General features: G+C 36.9%; 2 protein-coding genes across 2 annotated transcripts; one reads left to right on the plus strand and one right to left on the minus strand.

The window, feature by feature from the left end:
* Window positions 1–1,657: 1,657 nt before the first annotated feature.
* Window positions 1,658–11,900, minus strand: LOC104604913 (ubiquitin carboxyl-terminal hydrolase 4-like). Its single transcript, XM_010269493.3, has 6 exons — window positions 11,427–11,900; window positions 9,978–10,094; window positions 5,917–6,015; window positions 3,659–3,847; window positions 2,985–3,166; window positions 1,658–2,562 (listed from the first exon to the last, which is right to left on the minus strand). Exons 1-6 carry the CDS (start codon window positions 11,541–11,543, stop codon window positions 2,154–2,156), a joined length of 1,113 nt encoding a protein of 370 aa, XP_010267795.1. The 5' UTR covers window positions 11,544–11,900; the 3' UTR covers window positions 1,658–2,153.
* A 5,649-nt stretch (window positions 11,901–17,549) lies between these two features.
* Window positions 17,550–21,059, plus strand: LOC104604906 (Ribosomal L29 family protein). The gene is made up of 2 exons (XM_010269479.3): window positions 17,550–17,950; window positions 20,633–21,059. The coding sequence occupies exons 1-2, from the start codon at window positions 17,627–17,629 to the stop codon at window positions 20,813–20,815; spliced, it is 507 nt and encodes a 168-aa protein (XP_010267781.1). The 5' UTR covers window positions 17,550–17,626; the 3' UTR covers window positions 20,816–21,059.
* The last annotated feature ends 2,223 nt before the right edge of the window (window positions 21,060–23,282 follow it).

Raw genomic sequence — 23,282 nt, forward strand, 5'->3', positions numbered from 1 at the left:
CCGGAGAACGAACCGATCAGGGGTCCAGTTTTCGGGTCTAACGGTCCAACCATTCAAACTGAATGATTGGTCCATTTTGACAAATAAAAAATAAAAAATGGTCAAAACCGTCCGAACGATTAACTGTTCGAGTCAGCCGTTTGCTGACCAAAATCAAAAGTTTTTGGAGAAAATCCGGCTTTGAGATAAAACAGACCTGACCGGTTCCCGGTTTTTCTGGTCCGACCGTCCGGTCCAGTCTGGTTTTGAAAACCATGATAAAAATTGATATGTCTACCTAAAATGTGAAATTTGGCATTTCGACCACAAGTGACATCGATTAATCACACATGCATTTTTCTATTTGAAATAACACTCACATATGATCTAACAAAATATATTTCTCACAAATTTGTATTGATCTATTCAAAATACAACAACAATGTAACACCACTGTACCAAACACCCCTATTGTGAATTTGTTTTACACCACAGTGCTAAGCTCATAAAGGAAGAGGATTCTATCAGGTTCGCAGCCGCATTAAACTTTTACTAAACTCTCATGACCATGGAGCCTGAATTAATTTAATAACATATATGGCATTCAACAAAATGGAACGACGAAACAGGATTATGTAATCAACCTCATATATTTGGGACACAGCTTAGATGATGATGATGATGTTGATGACTACACAATGCAGCAGTTGTATGGTAAAGCCAAACCTATATAATCAAATTAGAAATAACCAAACACCCCATGAATTTGATAAGTTGCCTTGTGACCTGCAATAGCAGGTTTCAAGGCTGCCGTAACCCACGGTTCTTAGAGATGATTAGCTCAATCAATACTTTATGGTATGGTAAAAATTAAATAATTTTTTGTTATGATTCAGAAATAAAATATAACATTAACGATTAATTGATTATACTGCTCGTTAATTATTACATATACAAGGAAAGTGGTGCCAATCAGCTGGTTGGTAAGATCTCCTGTTGGTCGTAATGGAGACTTGAAATGAAATCTCGCCTGCAACTGAGTTGGCGGATGGATTACCCCCATTGGGATCCAGTTGAACATGTTCAATTTTGACAAATAAGGAAATGGAATGGTCATCTGTTTCTACATTCCTGCTTCTGGGGTTTTATCTCACATCAAGGCTTGATCTCCCACCCACAAAACATTCCAGCCACGGGAACATTCTCAATACACAGCGGGGATGTGCTGTGAAACGTTGTGGGGGGCTGATTTGAACTCCCTGCGACCACAGTCGCCATTCATGTGGGAGTTGGGAATTGGGACCCCTTGTGGTAGTGTTAAGGTTTTCTCTTTCAAATTCCAACAACCATCCTCGTCCAAACTCCAAACAACCAGGTTGATATCCATGGAGTGGGCAATTCTGCAATGCATGTGCCACCTCGCACGACTTTGTAAAGAAATGAAAAATAGGTAGAAGTAGTAGAACTGGAATAATTCATCATATATGATATAGCAAAATAGGTAGAAGTAGTAGAACTGATTGAACCAGAGCAAGTACACATGGCTAATCAAGGGCATTGCCATACATGGACATGAATCAGAAATGGCGACAAGGTAGTTACAGAATCCATATAGAAAAAAAGAAATGAAAAATTCCTGTAAATCATATCCCAAATTGAATATCTAACAAGAGAGAAGGGCAGGCTAATGCAATTGCATTGCATTCTATTTTAAAAATTAAACATTCTCAACAATGAAGAATACAAGTGTCTATGAAACTCATCATTTACACTCCCTTTTTTCTTATTGTCCAACATATTCATATCCCAAATTGAATATCTAATAAGAGAAAAGGGCAGGCTAATGCAATTGCATTGCATTCTATTTTAAAAATTAAATATTCTCAACAATGAAGAATACAAGTGTCTATGAAACTCATCATTTACACTCCCTTTTTTCTTATTGTCCAACATACCAAAGGATAGTGTACTTCCACCATTCACTGTACATGGAAACCACCTAAATATGCCTCGGCATGTCATCTCATCTCATCTCAGTGATATTAGAGAGCTCTTCCCACAGGTTATATCAAAGGGGAAATAAAGAAAATTTGAGAAAACAAGAAAAGGAGTTAAAAAAGGATAGCAAATAAATACTACCCAGAACTGAAAAGGCTCAATACAAAAAATTCCCCTCAACTCTTGCTAGTAACAGCAGCTTGGCTCTCATAGAACAGGATGTACCCATGGTCTGTGTTACTAGAATACTCCTGCGCTGACCCAAAGAATGTTTGAACGGCAGACTCATCTATCATCTCCACATTCTCATCATCGAAAAACAGCCAGTGGTTATGGCTCTTCACCAGGCTTACATAATGTCCATGGTTTGGCCCGCTTCCAACATGGACAACAACTGCAAATAATGAATATTCTAGGTCTGCATCTTCCATTGTATTGCTCAGCTTCAGTTCCAATGGAAACACAACACGGTAAGAGAGTTTCTTGTACCGACCAAGTTGCTCAATGTACTTGAAACGCTTCAGATGGATAACCAAGATGTGTGGTGGTTTCTTTATCTTCATCCGCTTCTGGGCTTCCTGCAAACTGCATTAGAGAAGTAGCATGGTTGAACATTTGGGTGATTCAAAACAATGAATACAAGTATACAGTGTGTCATTCCTTTTCTCAAAACACCACCAGAAAATGCTGTTCTCTTCACCCATCCCATACACTGAGTACCTGCATGAAAGCTGCAACCCATCATTTGATGGGTCCCTATGACATCTCCCAGGTCAAAAAATTTACTCAGTTAAGAAAGGATTGGGCACCATGGGTAACTCAATATGGTCAATAATTTTGCCTAAGAGAACTTGTAGGGAGCAGCAGTTGGATGGTGGACGTGAATGCCTAGTGGGAGCAAACAATAGGATCAATGACAAATATTCTAGTTCTACCTTTCAAATGTAAAAACAGATAGGATGCTATAATTGTATATAGCAACACATAAAGATGTATGCAAAATTCACCTGCAGCACTTGTCACAAAAGAATTTGTCCTCCGCATTTAGAGTCTCGGTAGAACTGAAATTTTTAAGGCAACTTGTGATTGAACTGTTCTGTTCAATATCAAGACTCAAGTCTAGGAATGTTTCATCCCTTGCCGTTACTGTCTCACATCGTAGGCACCTTGTCTCATTTGTCAGTATACCCTGCATTTATAAAGTCATCAACAATAGAAAGTCTTCTGGATAAGAAGATAATAGATAAGATCTCTACAAACCAATATACTAAAACAGGTTTTTCATCATGCAAGCCACAGTACACAAACAAAGCCCACCAACAGATCAGTCCATCCTGGGCCAACATTTCAGTGGGCAACAACCAGAACACTGGTCTACAGATGCATACTTCACAGTTAGAACCTTTTTCCAGTTTCCGTGTTAAGATATTAATTGAGAATTTGAGATGCAGTTCGCAGCTAGTAAGCTGTGGATATTAGATGACGGGCCCACCAACCAAACTATTAATATTGATCCACAGGCAGGGCACATGTAGGTAAAGCAATGGCACTTTTGTTTAACCACTTTATATTTAACTTCTCACCCATACTGAAAGTTTAAAAGGAAAGGAAAAAAGAATACAAAAAATTGTTTATCATGCATGAACTGAGAGCAGAGAGAAATCAACCAAGTCAAAGTCACCTGAAAATTTTTGTGAACCCAAGTAACCAGGGGCTCCCTTTGAACACCATTGGCATGTGCACTTTTCGGCCCATTTGCAGTATTTTCTGATGGTGATGAAGTTTCTGGAGAACTTTTTGCAGCACGGGATTCTTTCTCCAGTATGTCAACCAGCTCATTCAGCAAGAAGTTCAAAAATTCATGTGCATCCTACAGGGAAAGTGGAAGATGATTTCAAAAGGAGTGTCTTACGACAACACTTTAAAATTTAAATGTCTATAATATTTGAATATTTTGGATACTTTTTTATACGTATGGATCTCTACAGTTACTCACTTTAAAGCCTCACTCCAAGGGTGTTTAAGCTCCCCTTTTTAATGAAATCACACTTTACCTTTCTCAAAAAAAAAAAGAATAAAAGAAAAGAAAAACAACTGCTTTTAAAGCACTGCCCTACACCATACCCCACATTGGCAGAGCCTCATGCATTGGGCTTTCCTTTTATATTTGAGATATGGCATTATGAAATTCTTTAGACAACATGGAGCTCCCTAGAATATCACAGTATAAACTCTTCTAAATGAAACCATTGAAGCATCTATAATTATAAAGCATGTAATAAGTAATAACATGGTAAAGACAAACCAAAGCATACTGACTAAAAGAAACTACAAAAAGGAAAAGGAGAAATAAAAGAAACAAAACAAAAAAAAAAAAACAACTGAGAAGCATCTATCTTCCAGTTTGGTGTACATCAGTATGTCAGTCTGGGCATATAGACACATTTTATGAGTAATGGAGTCATAAGTCCCATGAACTACAGGGATTATCTTATCCAATGATAGGCTGCCAGCAGTTTTGGCCAATCACATCAAAAGTTCAAGTAATGATCATCAAATGAAATTCATCTTATGTTAGGCTGCTCCCTGGATTGTCCGAGCTAAAACCAAAACCAGTCAATTCCAACTTCAATATAAAAAACTTCATTTGGAATTTAGACAGATAGAATGGCTAAAACATAAATTTCAGGGCATGGCCAGCATATTCAAATTGGGACCATAGGTTTGAACTTGTGTCCCTTTACTTGACTGCGAAAAGATAAAGCTCTTAATGTGAGAGTTTAAATCACTTCTAAAATGTCTGATATTTGAACAATCTGAATTTGAGTGAACTTACCAATGTTGGAAAAATCAGATTGTGGAACCTAAATTAACCCTACCACTGACCCATTTCTAAATGCATATATTCATAAAATACATATGCATTCTGGAACCTTTTGTTGATAAGCAACAGTAAAAGGGAGTTTATTGCTTTAAGGAGAATTCACATCTTATCCAGAAATTTGGATAGCCAGATACACAGAGGAATAGCTAAAATGCTGACTACCCCAGATCAGTTACAAAATTTGGAAGCTATAATCCACACCCTGGCCCAGGTTGGTTTTCAACTATTTTCATTCGGCTTCAGTTCATGCATATATATATATTAAATTTAATTTTTTTTAATTTATTTTCTTAATAATACCACTTCCACTGCAATTATTAATTAACTTTGTTGTTTTAAATTTTTATCCAATCAAACCATGTTTCCTAGTTTAATTAATAAGTTAGCTACCCGACCAAACCAATACGACCTGAGTTGGCCAGTTTCAACTAATGGTCTGTCAGTTTCAGGTGGCCAATTTCCCAACCCGACCAGGTTGGTTAAGTTGGCCAAACAGCCTGCAACCAAACCAAATCGACCCATGAATACTCCTAGTCCCAGGTATGTCCGATACAAGATTGTTGTTTATGAATTCTGATTTAACTATGAATCATCTAGACTATTGCCTGATTTTGGTGTTCATCTAAACAAGGAATTCATGTTGGCAGCCAAAGCTCTAGCTTCTTTAACTAGAAATCTATCCAAAGTACTTACCTCCCCTGTATGTTATTCAAGCTGTGTACCCTATATGCATAAAAAATAAAATAAAATACACCACAGTTCTCTGGATTAGATCCCAACATTTTCTAAACCATTGTTCACCATGAGAATTGCAATGTTCAAACAGCAGATCCACCACCATGACCGTACATTATGCTTCTAGCTGATCAACCATGCTTTATTTTTGTTTTACAAAATTAACTTGGTTTTTATCTTGAGTCTCAGACAAATAAATGCATGACATCCTGCCATCATTTTTTAATAGGCACCAAGGTCAGTAACTGTTGCCAGGGATGATGCAACAGACCTTTGTTTATAATGGTTAGAAAACCTGTTCCATTATGTACTGAACGTACCTGATGCATGTAGCTTCGGAAGAGCTCATTTTGTTTCTTCACTCTCTGTACAAAACGCTTTGGAGCAATGACACCTGTTTTCTTCTTCTGAGAACTTATCTGCATTAAAGCAATAGATTCTTTTAACAATGGAAAGATGTATGATGTTGAAAAAAAAAATAAAAAAGAAAGATTCCCAAAAGATATAAGATCATTATGTGGCTAATGATTCAAAACCATGCACATCATATACGAGTATTTTTAATTATTATAAAACGAAGTTCCTCCCAGATATATATGAGATAATCCGAGTCTTCCAACTATAGGAGGTGAACAAATTAAACTGTATGCACATAAAAAGGTGTGCAAGTGTCATGTTTTAACACTTGCTCTGGATTTTGTCGAGGAAAAAGAATAAAAGAACAAAAAGGCCACAACTAGGGGCAAACCCACCAAGAAGGCAGACAAGAAAATATCATAATTGAGAATTGTGTCTAGATATAAGTTCACCACATAATGGAGACTATGTACAATTGGATCCCTAGGTCTGTCAATATAGGTTAGCAGACAGCCCAGCAAGATTGGGGATCAACAAGAATGAACTGAAGTAGGAAATACCAGGCCGAGGGGCAACATCTGTAGTTTAATTGCTACTTGAGCATTTGATACTGGTCAGCCTATGGCTGTAATGCTTATGAGTTGTCCACCTCCCTATCTACTGGAGTGTAGGTTATCTTTACATATCTTATTTTCTGCAATAAAATTAATTGTTATTGATAAAAAATAAATAAAACAAAATTTGCTTATGCATCTTAAAATTGTCTTGATCTATTCAAAATATCAATTGATTTAGTTGGATAAACCAATCCAGGGTGTCTGTTCAGAATCATCATTAAATGATCATATCTTTTGAGTCTTCTGCAATCATAATTTCTCCAGTAGAATTGTTGGAAAGAACTTAATATCACAACTTCTAGAAACAATATATGGGTCTAGATGACCAACAGAGGACCAAAGTCTCAATACAAGGCTCATGACCTGTTGGTTGTAAGCTAAACGAAAGTCAATGTGCGAAAGTGTCAAATCAAAGCCAAACTAGCATCGGTGTATGATTGGATAGACAATGTGCTAACCTGTTTACGTATGGTGGTTGACTAGATTGTACAATGCTAACCAAATTGGATATCCAAAATGGCCCTTAGGCCTTAGTAGACAAATAGACTCCCCTAGCTAGAAAAAAAAAAGGCAATTACCCAGTATTGGTCTCAGCTATCTGAGGTTCTGGGAGGGGTGGACTGAATACAGACCAAACCTTTGGCTCTTTTTTTTTTTTTTTGCACAAAGTGGCAGTTCGCCAGTTCTCAGACTCAAATCTACATTCTCAACCTTGTCAGCCTGAGATTTTACCATTACACCAAGCAATGGCCCCTTCTCTAGGTAGATGCTAACTCCTAAAACCAAGCCACCAATTGGTGCCAGGTAAAAAAAAAAATTACCACTTTTAGCTAATTCATTTGCAAAGCACCAATGTCCGCACAAAGTATTAGAAGAGGGTGCAGACTGCAGACAGCCATACAAAATCCTTCTCAGCTTCTCTTTTCCCCAAGTCCCCAACAAAAGGGAGAAGGGAACATGATCAATGAAAACGTAGCCCATAGGGCTACATGGGCCATACCCACACCACATGAAAGCAAGAAATCTATGCATCCTACACAAGTTGGCAGACTAAAGAGTCATTTCACCAAACCTTTACCAACCATCCCAAAAATTGGGGGAGGGGTCTCAAAATTTAATATAGCAAGTATTATAATAGTATTATTCATCAAAAAAAGTATTATAATAGTCTTCATGGGCATTTAAGGAAGTTTTTGGTGGTATGCTCCATAAAGAGAATAGCATTGAAGGAGCATAGATCTCAAGCATGCCCATCTTTTTTTTTTTTTTGAGAAAAGAAAACAACAGTGTTAACATTTTACTCAAGCATGCCTATCTTTGAAATCACAATTGAAATGTATATTCACAATTTGGTTTCTTGTGCCATAAACTTACATTTGTATGCTTGTGAGATCAAAATTTCCAACTGGATGAAGATAATAGAATAAAATTCTATATATCTACCCTAACAAGTTCTTTCTTTTCTCTGTATCTCATCTCTTTGACTTCTACACATTAAAAAAGTTTTAATCAATCTGTTACAGATAAAAGAAATTAAATACAATTGTTATAATGATCTCACTTCTAGCCAACCCTCATCTTCAACATCATCCAAGCCTTATCCCAAGAATATGAGGCCGGCTACATGAATCCTGCTTTGCCAGTCCATTCTGTTTAAATCCAAATCCATTGTTAAATTATTGGCGCTTAAATCATTTCTTACTACATGTACCCATGTCCTTTTTGTCTACCCCTTTCCCTTCTAGTCCCTTCAACTTGTAGCCAACCCTAGTTCCCAAAATATAAGCCACCAAAAGTTGCTTTTACTTTGGTTGACAGTAATACTGAATGCAAAATTCATAAATGTATTATCAAGGTCCTAAAGATGATCCAAGTACGTTGTAACAATTTGGAAAGACCAATAACTGCATTTACTGTGGTTTTGAGGTAATCTGCAAAATTCATAAATGCACTAGCAATACTTTAAGATGATTCAAGTAACCACTGAAACATGCATCAGATTCTAATTCTCATGTATCCATGCAACTTTGTCTCTTTGGAGACATCTGATAAAATTGGAAGTATCCATGCAACTCTGGTTCAGGTATACTCTCCACAAAAAAGATATACACTAGATATTTAGCCCAATTTCATAAATTTTGGAACTTTAGGAAATACAATGAAAAAACTGAAATGCTCCTTAATGAGAGAAATCATTCACTTATTTCAACTAGGAGAACAAAAGAACTCTATATTTCTTTATTAGTGGAAAATAAAACATGACCTACAATGTGTCAGTTATTATTACAAAGTAGCCCAAAAAAGCTCTGCAATATTTGTCCATTGTTTGGCAAGTCTATTAGCCAAACCATTATCTGTTTTAATCAATCTAACCCCCATTTCTTTTGCTAGTTGCCTCACCTCTTGCATTGCTATTCGATGATTTGACACTTGCAAGCGTCCATTTCATCCAATTTAGTACTAACTAAAAAAATCCTTTTTGTTATTTCTTATCAATAACGATCTGTTAAACATAAAAGCAAAACATATGCAGCAAAAAGATCTGCACCCATGGACAAGTGGAAGGGGACCCCAAATTGGTGGTTGAATGGACACAAAGAAAAAAAAATTGGGACTTTGGACCCATGAAAAAGTCATGTGGGATGTCAAATGTCTAGAAGGGAGATTGGGGCCAACTTTAGATGGGCTAGAAGATTAGCAAATGGTTTGGCTGACACTTTATCCAAACAATGGATAAATAGGGAGCAACTATTTTGGGTTGCATTGTAATAGAAAGTTCTTTTTGGGGTCATCTCCCCTGTATTTTGGGATGCTTGGCATATTGTACTCACTACTCACCTTTTAATTGATGAATATAACTATATGAGATGCTCCCCTGAATTGCCAGGGCAAGGTGGGGGAGTCCCCTATGCATCATCTAGACAGTAGGCAGGCAGTATAGTATAGATCAGAACATTTTAATGGAGTCAACAAGAGTGTACATAAAAGTTAGGACTCCTAACCCCTATGGGTATCTACATTACATTAAACCAATCAGGTTATTCAAAAATCTTGACACGTCTTTTTTTTTTTTTTTTTGAGGAGCATGTGTACTATAGTTGAAATTTAATCATTTACTGGTGTAGTTTGTCATCAGCTAGCAGCTTACAGCATGATCTATGGAACTGCAAATTTGATTAGAAAAAATAAAATAATTGAGGTGGAAATACAATAGCTAAACAAATACTACTTATGAAAAAAACACAGCTACATAAATACTACATCAAGAACTCAAGTACAAGTTACCTTTTGAAAGCAAATATAATGAACTGACAACAAAGTATTAGTGTCTAATTGGATTCTCTTCTACATTACACAAAAGCAATGTAACTAAAATGTGGCCCACTAATTTCCAATAGAGTTATTACCTGTGTGAATAAGTCTGCCAAGCATGTCAAAAGATTCTCTTCTGCATCACCCTGATTTTTATTATTTGCATAATATTCTAATAACTGTTCCCGGAAAGGAACACAAAAATAAAGAGCCTGTATATAAAACAACCCTGTGTTAGTGTGTTATAGAACAACCATTATAGAAGGTTAGAAACAGATAGCAAGCTAAAATATAGCATGTAAAAACTAAAAAAGCATATGCTCCATAATCATAAATGAACATACTAGGAAATTTTTTTGAATGGAACAACACTCTCATTTGAGTCTGCTGAAATTCCTGTTTCGATTTAAAAAATGAACACCTTGGACGGAAAGAAGAAAATAAAAAATACAATGCATGCATAACCACACTGAATTCTATCTTCTATTTCAAATACAATCTTGAATCTTCATAAATCTATTAGTTCAATTAATTACCAGGAAAATATGGTTAGATTTAAGAAAAAAAAAAGAAGGCCGAACTCAATAATGAATCAATTACTGATTGGAAAAAGGAGACTTCTTTCTAGTAAAAAATGCTAATAAACCCAACCATTGCCCTTCAAACATGAAGTATCTCCCCTAAAACCTTTTTTGGATAAGTTGCATCAACCTAACCTTTAGTCTTACATCCAGACATTTTAAGCCCAACGTTCTTTTATCATTAACTTGGACCGTGGGTCTTTTTCTTTTCTTTCAAACGTGTGGCTGCAACATCCTCTTTCATAACTTACTTTTTAACTCTAAAGCCTTCAAATTTTTAGAAGACGTTTACTAAAAACCTTTTCCTTAATCGGTTCGGTCCACAAAAACAAAACTAGCTTCAAATTTTAAAACCTGAGGTTTTAACTTCAAAACCGAAGTTTATTCTATATCTACGTTACAAAACCCCATCAGAACTCCAAGCTTTCACTAGAGACCGAAATTGATATCAAAATATGAAGGCTTATCTGACAATTCATCCCCAAAGCGCAACAAAGCATTTTAAGATCTTCTAGTTTTTAAAACATCGGGACTAGAAAATACTACTGATATAAATTCCATTTCAGTACCCAAGAATGAATAAAATCCAATTACTTCCGAAGCCGCAGAAGCATAAACCAATCAAATGAGTACTCGAAGACCAAGAAAACATCCGCAAGAATGACGGACAAAGCAAAACCACAGTTGCAAAGTCTTCAAGCGCATGAGACACAAGGATAAATTGGAAATCCACCAAGGATCAAACAGTGATTTAGACAAGACATCAAGCACATGAGACACAAGGATGAATTCGAAATCCAACTACTTCCTTAGTTGCATCAACAAATTCGCAACACCAAAAAGACCTTGGCATGGATTTAGACGAGAAATAACCTAGTTAATCAATCAAAAACGAAATCTGGAAAAAACGAATCATGTAAGTGCAATCAAACCAATAGAAGATTGGCATAGATTTAGACGAACCTGTAAAACGCTGTTACAATAGCAAGTGTTGCCAAAATTCTCGAGTCCGAAGTACCTCTCGCCTTCAGGAAATTGGTCACCAAGAGCTTTCTCGAGTTTCGAGCCCGCGGCACCCATGAGACCATCAACTAGAGACCAAACCTCCTCTCTCTGGCTCTCTCTCTCTCTCCTTCAGCCCTGGAATTCTCGAGCCATGAACAATCGATCAGATTCGGAACTTTCTATGCATCTCTTCGCTGCTCTTTCAGGTTAGGGTTTTGTGAGAAGAGCATCGACAGATAGAAGAATGAAGAAGATAGAGGGAGAAAAAGGAGACAAGAATAAAGAGGGAATTATATCAGAAACGGGAAAATTAGAGACAGAAGAAGCAATGTCCGGCTAAAATGTTGTTTGTAGGTTACGGTAACGTTGATCTACCTTTATTTCTTTCCAATCCTTACATCTTACATATATTTATTTGACTACTCTACTCTTAACTGAACTTGGCTTCAGTCAGTGCGAGGCCCGTTCGAACCGCCTTTATGACCTTGCATTAAGAATATCTTCCAAAATAAAGTACATAGGTACGGATGCAAGGCTGTAAACGGACTTGAACTGACTGAAGCCGATCTCACTCTAACTAAACTTTTTAGTGTGTTGTGACTAAATTACACATGCCTTCTGTCTTGCCTCCCAAGTTCTTCTCTTCCCCATCAAATATCAATTTCAGTTTTATTGGTGATCCAACCAAACTAACGAGCACTCTACCACGCTCTCATTTTGTGATATGGGTGCAATTTGGGTTGGGCCCAAGAAATTAAACTTTTTTTGGGTGGGGCCGAAGAAATTCAATTCAATTATCTGATTTATAACCGAATTAGATTAGATATAACCTTGGATTCAAAATGGGGGTCGGGTGATGTGATGCGTTGGGTTAGGCTAGGGTTTAGGGTAGGGGTGCAATGGAATCAAGATTTAGTCGAACAGTTTGGGGCCGAGTTTGATTTGGTTCGATTTGAATTTGGTGTTAATCAAATTTGAATGTGTTTGATTGCAGTTTATTTGCATTAGTACAAATGCATGGGGGTGCAAATGAAAAAAAAAATATAAATTTTTATTTAATTTTGTTTTAGAATTTATTTTATTCTGCCTCATGTTTATAGGGCAGAATTTATAATAAAATAGGGCAGAATTTATACTCGAATCATTTGTACTGTCATAGTTTTGCATCAATGCAAATTTATTTGCATTACAACCAAACACAGCCTTAAGATAAATTCAATTAATAAATAAAATGTTTAACTCAAAAATTTGTTAAACTGATTTGATTTTTACAACTAAAGTCGAATTCATTATATTTAGTTGAACCAAGAATTAGAAGATATAATTTGAATTGAATTTCAACTCAAACTTGAATGTAAAAATATTTTAATTCAGCAAAGCCAAAACATGTAAATGTTCAGCTCGTCTCCATTGTACCCTTGGTTTAGGGTTGACCTTAGCCGAGCCAATCTGGTCTGAGTTGCACTTCACTTGTTGGACTATAGAGAAATTAGAGGTAGTGTTGTGAGAGACGGACTGGGACCTGATGGTTGAAGCGATGACTCATAACCCTTTTTGGGTCCCGGTTATTTGATTGGGTTTAATGGGTTGAATGGTTCGATTGCCCGGTCAGTATTACGGCTCTAATTGCGTATAAGTACTATGTATTTTGGGTAGTCTTTCTTTAGTATATGAACTTTCAAAAATTGCCACGTGAATATTACAATGGATGATAAATTTACCAAATTGTCCTTTACTGTCATATACAATCGAATACCTTTACAAAACTGACGAATTGGTCTCTTCCATATGCCAACAGATGAGGATCATGGAATACCCTTATTGATAGGTCATTGACAATTTGGTCTTTTCCATATGCTACTTATATCCATCGAACTCACTCCATTTATCTAAGATTGTTAAGTGCGGGGTCAAAGAATTCTTGGCTAGGACTCCAATGAGCAAACGGGATCTGCTCCTCACACAACATGGACGCCTTACAGGCACATCCACTCTGCATTGGGAACATCTCCCATGACTAATAACTTAAGTACAGGAGATATTTTTAATGCATGATAGGATGTGCGTGTGAGGCGCAGATCCAGTCTCTCCGATGGGATGATTTAGAGTTGGTATTAGGGCATCTTTGAGAGGAGGTGGATTGATTGTGAGTTTGGGACTCAACTATTCATCGCTATTTGGGTTTACCTCGAGGGAGAAGATAATGAATGATGTATTCTTTAAAGGATAATTTTGTGATTCTAAAAGTTACAAATCGTATGTGACATAATGTGCATCAGATAATAGAATGTTAATGACCAAGCTCCAATCTCCTACCCACAGGAGACTATAGCTGTACATTGAGAACATCTTCGGTGTTTACATGTTCCCATTCATGGGAGATGTTCCTAATGTACAATTATAGTGCCTTGTGAGTAGGTGTGGATAGGAGATCGGAATTCCTAATGACCATAACTAAAGTGGTAGTTTTCAAGAGTTTAAATATGTAATGACACGTTTTAAGGTTTGAACACTAAATTTAGACTATCTCAAAGTATAGGATAAAAGTATGCAATTTACCCTAATTTATTTTATTCAGTTTTTTCCATTGTTTTGTTACTCTTTTTTAAGCAATTTTGTTTAAATAAAGAATAAAGGGTTCAATGATGTTTTCCCAACTATGAACTAATAGGTGGGGCCTACTTTCATAAAAGAAGTTAAAGGATTTTTCCAGAAGGGAGAACTTCATAGAGAGATAAACAAAACCTTTATTGTGTTAATCCTTAAATGTAGATCCCCAGAAACAGCTAATCAGCTTAGACCCATAAGTCTTTGCAATACCCTGTATAAAACAATAGCCAAGATAATAGTGAACAGACTGAAGTCAATTCTACTAAAAATTATAAGTCAAAATCAAAATGCCTATGCCCTAGGTAGGTTCATTCTGGATAATGTTCTTATTTCCCATGAGTTCATCCACTCTGTGAAAACCACCAAAAAAGAAGAACTTTATGGTTATAAAGTTGGATACGAGTAAGGCTTATGATAGGGTAGAATGGTCTTTTCTAAGGACAGTGATGTAAAAGATGGGATTTTGGCAAAGTTTTATTGTTTGGGTTATGAGTGTGTCTCTTCAGTCTCCTACCAGTTGATCGTAAATGGTAATTTGAGTCAGACTTTCTATCCAGCCAGAGGTCTTAGGCAAGGGGATCCTCTATCCCCGTACTTATTCCTCTTAGTTTCTGAAGTGTTATCTTTAGCTATTCATAATGCTCACTCTCTTGGTAGACTTTTGGGAGTGCAAATGAACATAAATTGCCTTACCATCACAAACCTATTCTTTGTAGATGATTCCTATGTCTTCACAGAAGTAAACATTGAGCAATGAGGGCTGATCCTAGAAATCCTCCACCAATATGGCCAAGCTTCAGGACAACAGGTGAATCTCTCTAAATCTGAAAATTTCTTTAGTCCAAAACTGCATCATAGGTTCCAGAAAATGATATCTAGGGCTATTGGGGTTAAAAAGGTTGGCTCTCCCTCAAACTACCTAGGTTTACTTGCGGGGTTAGGAAAGTCCAAAAAAGAGTATTTTAATTACAATTATGAAAGATTGGAGGCCAAATCAAAGGGATAGAAAACCAACTTTCTTTCTCCTGTAGGAAATGAGGTATTGATAAAAGCAGTGTTAATGGAAGTACCAGCCTATACAATGTTAGCCTTCCTCATTCCAATAGGAATTTGTGAGAAAAAAAAATCGAAGACATTTTTTTGTGGAGGGAGAATAGCAATCAGAAAAAGGTTAACTGGGTGAGTTGGAGCAATATCTATAAAAGTAAATTCTTTGGAGGGTTGGGATTCAAAGACCCTCATCTTTTCAACCCAGCCCTCCTATCAAAGCTCGCTTGGAGGCTATGTACAAACAAGAATAGCCTATGGGGCAAGATTATAAGGGGCAGGTACCTAGGGGATAAGAATTTTTGGAATTATAAAGTCCCCAAGTCCCGCTCTTGGGGTTTTAGAAGTATTTTGGCAAGAAGAGAGATGTTAAGGGAGGGGGCTTGCTGGAGTGTGGCCTTAGGAAAGGACTTGTCTCTATGGGAGGACCCGTGGATTGATGGAATCCCCCATTTCAAACCAATGGGTCCTCAACCTAGATATAGTGAGAAGATTAAAGTAGATGCTTTGATTGATATGCAAACCATGAACTAGGACTATAGGAAGTTAATTGAGGTCTTTGACCATAATACCATTGACAAGATAAGTAAATTTGAAATTCTTAGGCTGGGAGGGGGGGGGGGGAAGGATATTCTAATGTGGAACCCAGATCCAAAAGGTAAGTTCTCAGTTAAATCATCCAGCTATTCAGAGTGTAGTCCAAAGCCCCTCTGGCAACAAAATCTGGAAGAAAATTTGGGCCCTTAAAATCCCTCAGAATATAAAGCATTTCATTTGGATATGCTGCCATAACAATATAGTCGTGAAGCAGGTTTTAGTGAGAAGGCAAATAGGAATTGAAGACTTTTGCCCAATTTTGTGGTAGAGAACTTGAATCTGTCACACATGCCTTGTTTATGTGCGATCATGCTAGAGCAGTTTGGTTTGGCAGTGATTTAGCCATTCACGTGGACACTTCATCTCTTTTAACTATTTTTATGATTGGTGGGGATGGTGGATTAATCATGATTAGCATCTATCTTGTGTGGGTGATGACACTCTGGAATTATCTACATTTGTTCTGTGGAATATATGGAAAGCCATAAATGGCTTCATCTTTGATTCTACATCTTCCAACCCTTATAATACTGTGCATGTTGTTCGCAAGTTGAGGATGAAAGTGAAGAGAGTTTCCCTTCCAAGATCAATAGACTATTCTCAGCCTAAAAAGATGGTGGTCAAGCCTTTTTTGCGAAGATGGATGAAGTGTGAAGGTTGCATTGCTATGACTGATGGAAGCTTTGGAGCTGATAGAAGCACCTATGGTTTTTGGTTTTCTATTGATAGAGGGCATTTCTTTTTTGCTAAGTGTGGACCTTGCTTCTATGTAGAGGCCACAACATTTCTTGAGTGTTTTTGTTTATTTATGGTATGGGCCTAAGGTTTGTAAATATTTTTTGCGACTCTTCTACTATAGTTTTTGTCATCGCTAGGAACTCTTTTCATTGTGATCCTAGTATTTGGCTGATCCTTCACAACTTGTATGTGTTGTCTAACTTATCCTTGAAGGTAAGATTAGCGAAAAGGGACTCTATTGGAGCAACGCATAGACTGGCTGCTAAGGGCCAGAATGGTGTTCAGGAATTTTGGGAGCACCCCCTGCTTTGGATGCTTCCCCTTTTTAGTGCCGAAGATGTCTTGCAGGTGCCTGACTTGGAGGGAGGGGTCTTTGATCCTCCTTAGTTTTCTGTTTTTTTTCCCAGTTTTTTCTTTTATTTGTTGTTGTGTTTTGTTTGTTTTATCAACCTCAAAAAAAAACTATGAATTAAAAGGTCACGTGGCACGTTATGGCCCTAAACCTTGAGTTCAAATCAGCCCTCCACAACGTCCCACAATACATCCTCATAATGTATTTGAAACATTTCCCAATGATAATACTAGAAATGATGATATCATCATCAGAAGATATTCTCAATATACCGCGGAGATATGCTATGGGAAGTTGTGGGGGAGGGGGGGGGGGGTGATTTGATCTCCCAAACCTCATCTACAAGTCAAGATAGCAAGAGAACAATCTTCGGTACTTGTAGATACAACTAGGACCAGTAGTTGTTGACTAATGAGTAGCTTCACGAAACTCCCTATACAAGTAGGACCAGTAGTTTATCATATACCGTTTGAAGGGTTGGGCGTTGAGAAAGTCAGTGTCATCAGGTTTCTCTCGGTCATAATTTATGCTTTTAAAATTCTAAATCGTAGAAAAGTAGAAGAAGAAAGAATATCATGATTAATCATTTAACTGATCTCAGAAGAAGTCCAGGTCTAGTTGAGGTCCAGGCCCAATCCAGCCCACTGCTCCACGATTGAGGTTAAGTGGCTTTTCAGTCATTTTAAAAATGATCTATTTATTTTATTTTTAATAAGAAAAGAGCGTTATCCATAGATATACTACAACTGTTCTCTCTACTCATCACTCTCAGACTGAGCGGGTGGGCGAGCGGGAGAAACGAAAGATCGTGAAAATGCTGAGCCTCTCTGTAGCTGCTCCTTCGAGCGTTTTCTGTTCCTCTTCAAAAATCATATCCGCAAATGCGAAATCATCCTCCTTCCATGGCATCCGAATTCAGCATGTCCTGCCACTTCGGATGCCCTCTTCGCGAAACCCTGCTTCGTCTGTGGTGATGATGGCGAAGAGAGAGGAAGAACTGAAGGAGATTAGAGCCAAGACCACCGAAGAACTAAACGAAGAGATTGTCGATCTCAAGGGTGAACTCTTCATGCTCCGATTGCAGAAATCAGTCCGTAATGAGTTCAAATCCAGCGACTTCCGTCGAATGCGAAAAAGAGTAAGATATTCCAAGTTATTTCATCTCTGAGTTTTCGATAAGTTAATTTTGTTTAGGGTAAAAGACTTGAACCTCCCTTCATCTTTGACCTAAATACTGAAACTTCCCCTATCTTTTTAAAATGAACTTAAGCCTCTCCTCTCGGGTAATTCATGGGACAAAGACCTCCCCAGTCCCCTCCTCTAGCAATCCGTTAGCAATCTGTTTACATGTGACCTTATGTTTGGGTGAATTTTTTAAAAACCCAGTTTTGCCCTTTTTGTACGGGAAATCATATAGTGTAAAATAATTTTTCTCTTTTTGCTGGGAAATCCAATCAAATCTGGTTTATTAGTGCAAGAAAAAGAAGTGAATACCGAAAAATTCCAGGTTGCAACCTAGGAATGATTCAGAAGAGGTTGTGACCGAGAAATTCCAACTTGTTCAATCAAGTTCCATGTTCATCAGTGGTAATAGAGAACAAGGGAGAGAGAGGGAAAGAGAGAAAGGAGGACAAGAAATAGATAAAAAGGATATTAGGAAGATGAATAAAACGAAAACAGGGGGGGGGGGCGTTGGTTGATTGAATTTTGTTCAAAACAGAATAGTTGTAGGAAGTTTAAATCTTAAACAACTTTTTATCTTAATTAGTTTACTTTCTCTAATTTATTTTTTTTCTTCAAAACCTTTGTAAACACTTCCTTCCTTGTAACGGACTTTATTGGATTGTCTTCTCTTTGTATCTCCATTTCTTTGTTTTCCTAGTGTTTGTTTCTTTTCATATTTCTCCATGTGATGAAATCGTGGATAGGCATCCGTAGCAGAAAAAAGAAAAGGGTTCCGATAATGAAGCAAGGACATTACAGATCTTGCTTGTAGCTGAGAGAGATCAGACAAGTCATGGATTTCACCGTAACCACTGGAATTCGATTTCCCAGACAACTATAAAAAGAGATCAGACTCTGGAGTTTGATTTCTCGTGTCTAACATAAATTGTGTTAATATTATTTAAAGCTGCCACATTTTGGTTATGAGGAAAAGTCAGATAAATGCCCAGCACGATTTTTGATAAGACAGATTCATTTTGAAAATTTGAAGAATTAGCAATGGCATAAGAGACTTTTGGATAATTCAGTTAAATATTACTCTAGTAGGAGAGGTCTTAGTCCATTTTAAAAAGAGAGGGGAGGTTTTGGTATTTATGAGAAATGTGAAGGAAGGTTTAAGTCTTTTACCCTTTTGTTTATATTCTCCGACTTTTCGTGGGAAAATTGAAACGTAAAATAAACCGACTTCTCTTTGCTGCTTCCTTAAAAAGAGAGGGCAAAGAGGCTATAGAGCCGTTGGGGCTTTGGAAATGTGGTAGACGGGTGGTTTTTTATGTTAATAAAGATGGTATGGTTCTCTTTTATTGATATTGACTAGACAAGAAGGGGAGAAAAGGAAAGGAAGGATCAAAACTCAAGAGGACTGGCTCTGTACAATATGCCGGGTTGTGGTGTTCACTGTTTAGTTTTCTTGCTGAAGAGGTACTAAGTCATAAAAGTTGTTCACATGAAAAAGGGGAAAACGACTTGTGTGTTTGAAAGATAAGAAACAAATGGAGCATGTGAGGTATTGCATGTAATTATATCATAAACAGTCTCTGTTGAAAATTCCTAATAGGGCAAATGGAGCATTTTCTTATGGTGGAGAAACAATTATTTTGTTCTCAAAAAGAACTACTGATGCTTTTGGCCTCAACTAAGTTTTAGAAATGTAACATGTTTGACTAGGGTTTTCCATTGACTACTAAATTTGAAGTTCCCCTGGTATCAAAATTGTTTTCTAATGGCTAAGCTCAATGCCCAGTTTGTCTGTACTCAGATTTGATCCCAGACATCAACTTCAACCACCCAAGAATTTATCAATGAGGCTAGCTCGTTTTGTTTTGAAACCAAAGCTCTACTCCACATCACTATGACAAGTGTTATCGCCTTTTCTTGTTATTGTGGTTGTTTCGTTTTTTGCCTCTTTTCCATTTTTTTTTTCAGTCAGGGGAAAGAAAAGGAAGAAGGTAGACTCGGATTGTTGTTGGACTTGTCTAATTCCATCAATGTTGTTGCATGGTCACATAGACATGGGAATCAGAATCTAAATAGGCAAGATAGCAAGATTATAAATGGACTTTATGACATGTCTATTGAAAAGTACAGACTCTTGGAATAAATCATAATTTCACACACACACACACATACATACCTATAGAAAAAGGTCTAAGAGTTTATCTTTGTCAATGTATTTTTTGGAAAAATGGCATCCATTGTGACGTGTACTTTGGCTGTTTGTTTGTCAAATAGTCAGAAAAGAAAGGGTTATGTAGAAGTATCCCCTCAATAATCCATGGAGTGTTTGGATTTAATATCCAACAGGGACATTTCATCCATTTATAAGAGTCCCTGAAATGCTATATTCCATAATGAGCTAATAAGACATTACAATCTATTTTCACTTTTCTCCCCTTCTGGATGTCATTATATTCCTTTTTTTCATACTCACATGTTAAGTCACCAATACCATTACAAATTCTTCCTTATCTATTAGACTTTCTTTGCTTGTATCTTTGGGCATAAAGGCTTAAGGCACTTTGGAGACTTTTACCCTCACTAAGTGGTTTGTGATGTTATCATTCTATAATGATCAATCCTTTTTCTCTAAGCACAGATTGCACGCATGCTTACAGTAAGAAGGGAAAGAGAGATTGAAGAGGGAATCAACAAGAGGTTATCAAGAAAGCTTGACCGGCAATGGAAGAAAAACATTATTGTCAGGCCGCCACCATCTCTCAAGAAATTGCAAGAGGAGGAGGCAGCAGCAGAAAAAGCAGAAGCAGAAAAGTCAACATGAGCCTGACTTTCACATTGTAATCACTTTGGTCTTTGGTAGCAGAGTAGCAGCATTAGTTGAATTTGTCAATCTTTCTGTATCACATCATCAATTTATTTAGACAGTTAATTTCTTCTTGTGGAAGGGAGTATAATTTAAATACATGTTTTTTTGTGTATGTGTGTAAGGACTTGAAAGTTGAAAGTAGTTGCCTCAATGCTTGCTGATGAATATGAATCAGTTGCAGGTGGGGCCCTTCTTCAGAGGTGGCAATTGCATTGGGTTATTCTGATCTGAGCCGGTACCACTCTATTATAGGACTCCCTGTTCCTGATTAATAAATTTGAACCATCTCAGGTTGGTGAAATATTATCTGGCCTTGGGCTGCACATTTTGTCAGGATTTTGCTAGTGCAACCGTGAGTCAGCGCACAAAATACTAACAGAAGTTGTCTATGGTTTCATAATATTCATCTTCTAATCTACTTAGCCATCATCCTTTATCCCTTACATTCTTTCCGCAGTAATTCTTGTTCCCACACAAGTACATAACTACATGGTACCTGGTAGTCCCAGAATTTAGCTGGCAAAAACAAAAAACTGTCTTTTTATGGGATTATGAAAAAGCTGGAAAAGGAAAATAAACCTGAAGCTACTTAAAACCCTGATGCAAGGTTAAGATTAGTGGTTATTTTTTTAAAATCTGAATTCTGAACACATCATAACACTAGAAGCGGCTTACTCTCGAGAAGAGAGGAATTAAGACTGAGGGTCCGTTTGGTTTGCAGTCGGAATTGGAATTGAAATCCTTCGGAATTGGAATGGTCTATTCCTATAATTTATTTGGTTCAGATAGGAATGAGAATGAGAATTAAAATCAGTAGGAATGGGGTTTCATTCCCAAATAATAGGTAAGAAATGACCATTCCTTCAAACGGGAGAATGTCATTCCAGTAGGAATAGGATTGAGATTCTGATTCCGATTTCAGACCCCTATTCCTGTGAATCAAACGGGGCCTGATACTGGATTATTACGTAATTTACCAATATGGTTTGCTTTCTAATGTGAGCGAGTGGACGACTGGACATTGCCATTGGTTGGCCACTGCCCACTGGTTGAGATTCGCATATCATTTCTTTATATTACTAAGCTGAGCAATGCAAGAGGTGTTATGTCCTGTCCTGTGAATTAAGAGAGAACGCCATGCTAGCACTCGCCTAGCAACTTTATGGAAGCAGTGCACTCCGGCAATGTGCATATGGCTACAAAGCACAGATGTGATTTATGATTCTGAAGTAGTACAATTTAATCACTAGTTTAATTGCACTCTAAATTTTGTAAATTTATTTGCACCAGTACGAATTCATGAAAATTAAAATGAAGAGTGCAAATTCTGCTTCACTTTCGGTTCATGCTTTACTTCAATTGCACTGCACACAAAACAAGGTAGGACCTCAAATAAAAGTAATTAAGAATTTGTTTAGACCAGTGCAAATAGAATTGCACTGCAAACAAAATAAAGGAACTTAATCAAAATCGATATCCATTAATTCCTTTCTTAGGCAATTTCCATCATACTGGAAAAGATGATACCTTGAAAAGAAACAAAATATGCACATGTTAAAAACATTGTTTTTTTAATACTTACACCCTTCATGCGTTTTGGTAAATGGAGGGGAGAAAGTTGATTAATGGAAAAGTGGTTTCCGTTGCCCGACAATCCTATATTAATTTTTTGATAAATTATGGACCCTACAATAAAATATTATGAGATAAAATTGCCTCCTTCTAATACTAACATTTTATGGGTAAAAATGGTCAATGTTTAATTTGCTTAAAAAATACATTTCATCAAAAATAATATGGGCAAGTGCACTTATCTAGATAAATATTTTCTTAATAAATGAACAAAGCCTTATAACTAATGCCTAATGGTTACAATTGATATAATTGAGTATTGTTATTTTCAAAAATGTCACCCCCATCCAATGTTTTAAAACATGGAGATGTGATGTAAAGCGTTTTAATACCTAGAGGTGTGAGGCATAGTTCAAAACGTATTGGGCTTAATCCTCCCAAATATAAGGAGGCATAAGTCTCCTTAAGAGGGGGAGGAGGAAAGATCACCTTTTATTTTCTTTTTCTTTTTCTTTTTCTTTTTCTCTTTTTTTTTTTTTCTTTTTTCTTTTTTACTTTCCTTTTCTTTCTTTTTATCTTTTTATATGAGGTGTGCCTAAGGTGCATCACGCCTCATGAAAAAAGCGATTGAGGTGTACACCTCTTGCACCTGAGGCATATACCTCAATGCCTCGGGGCGTTTTGGGGGTGCTGCCTCCAAGCCTATGCCTTTTAAAACACTGCCCCATCATTGGTCTAAATCACAATTTAAGTTCAAATGAATTATTCAGAAAAGTTTTAATTAAGATATACAATTAAAATGAAACAATTAACAAAGTAGTTTATCATGAGAAGTCTGAACTCAATTTAA

This window comes from Nelumbo nucifera, chromosome 5 (assembly GCF_055504915.1).
Source record: "Nelumbo nucifera cultivar China Antique chromosome 5, China Antique-T2T, whole genome shotgun sequence".
Taxonomy (NCBI): Eukaryota; Viridiplantae; Streptophyta; class Magnoliopsida; order Proteales; family Nelumbonaceae; genus Nelumbo; species Nelumbo nucifera.

Bases quoted from the DNA above. Each gene is read 5' to 3' on its own strand.
- LOC104604913 (XM_010269493.3), bottom strand. From the start codon at position 11,543: ATGGGTGCCGCGGGCTCGAAACTCGAGAAAGCTCTTGGTGACCAATTT. The intron at 6,016-9,977 runs GTAATAACTCTA...GCTTTAATGCAG, and splicing joins TGGCAGACTTATTCACACAG to ATAAGTTCTCAGAAGAAGAA. The intron at 3,167-3,658 runs GTGACTTTGACT...TTATAAATGCAG, and splicing joins GGGTTCACAAAAATTTTCAG to GGTATACTGACAAATGAGAC.
- LOC104604906 (XM_010269479.3), top strand. From the start codon at position 17,627: ATGCTGAGCCTCTCTGTAGCTGCTCCTTCGAGCGTTTTCTGTTCCTCT. The intron at 17,951-20,632 runs GTAAGATATTCC...CTCTAAGCACAG, and splicing joins TCCGTCGAATGCGAAAAAGA to ATTGCACGCATGCTTACAGT.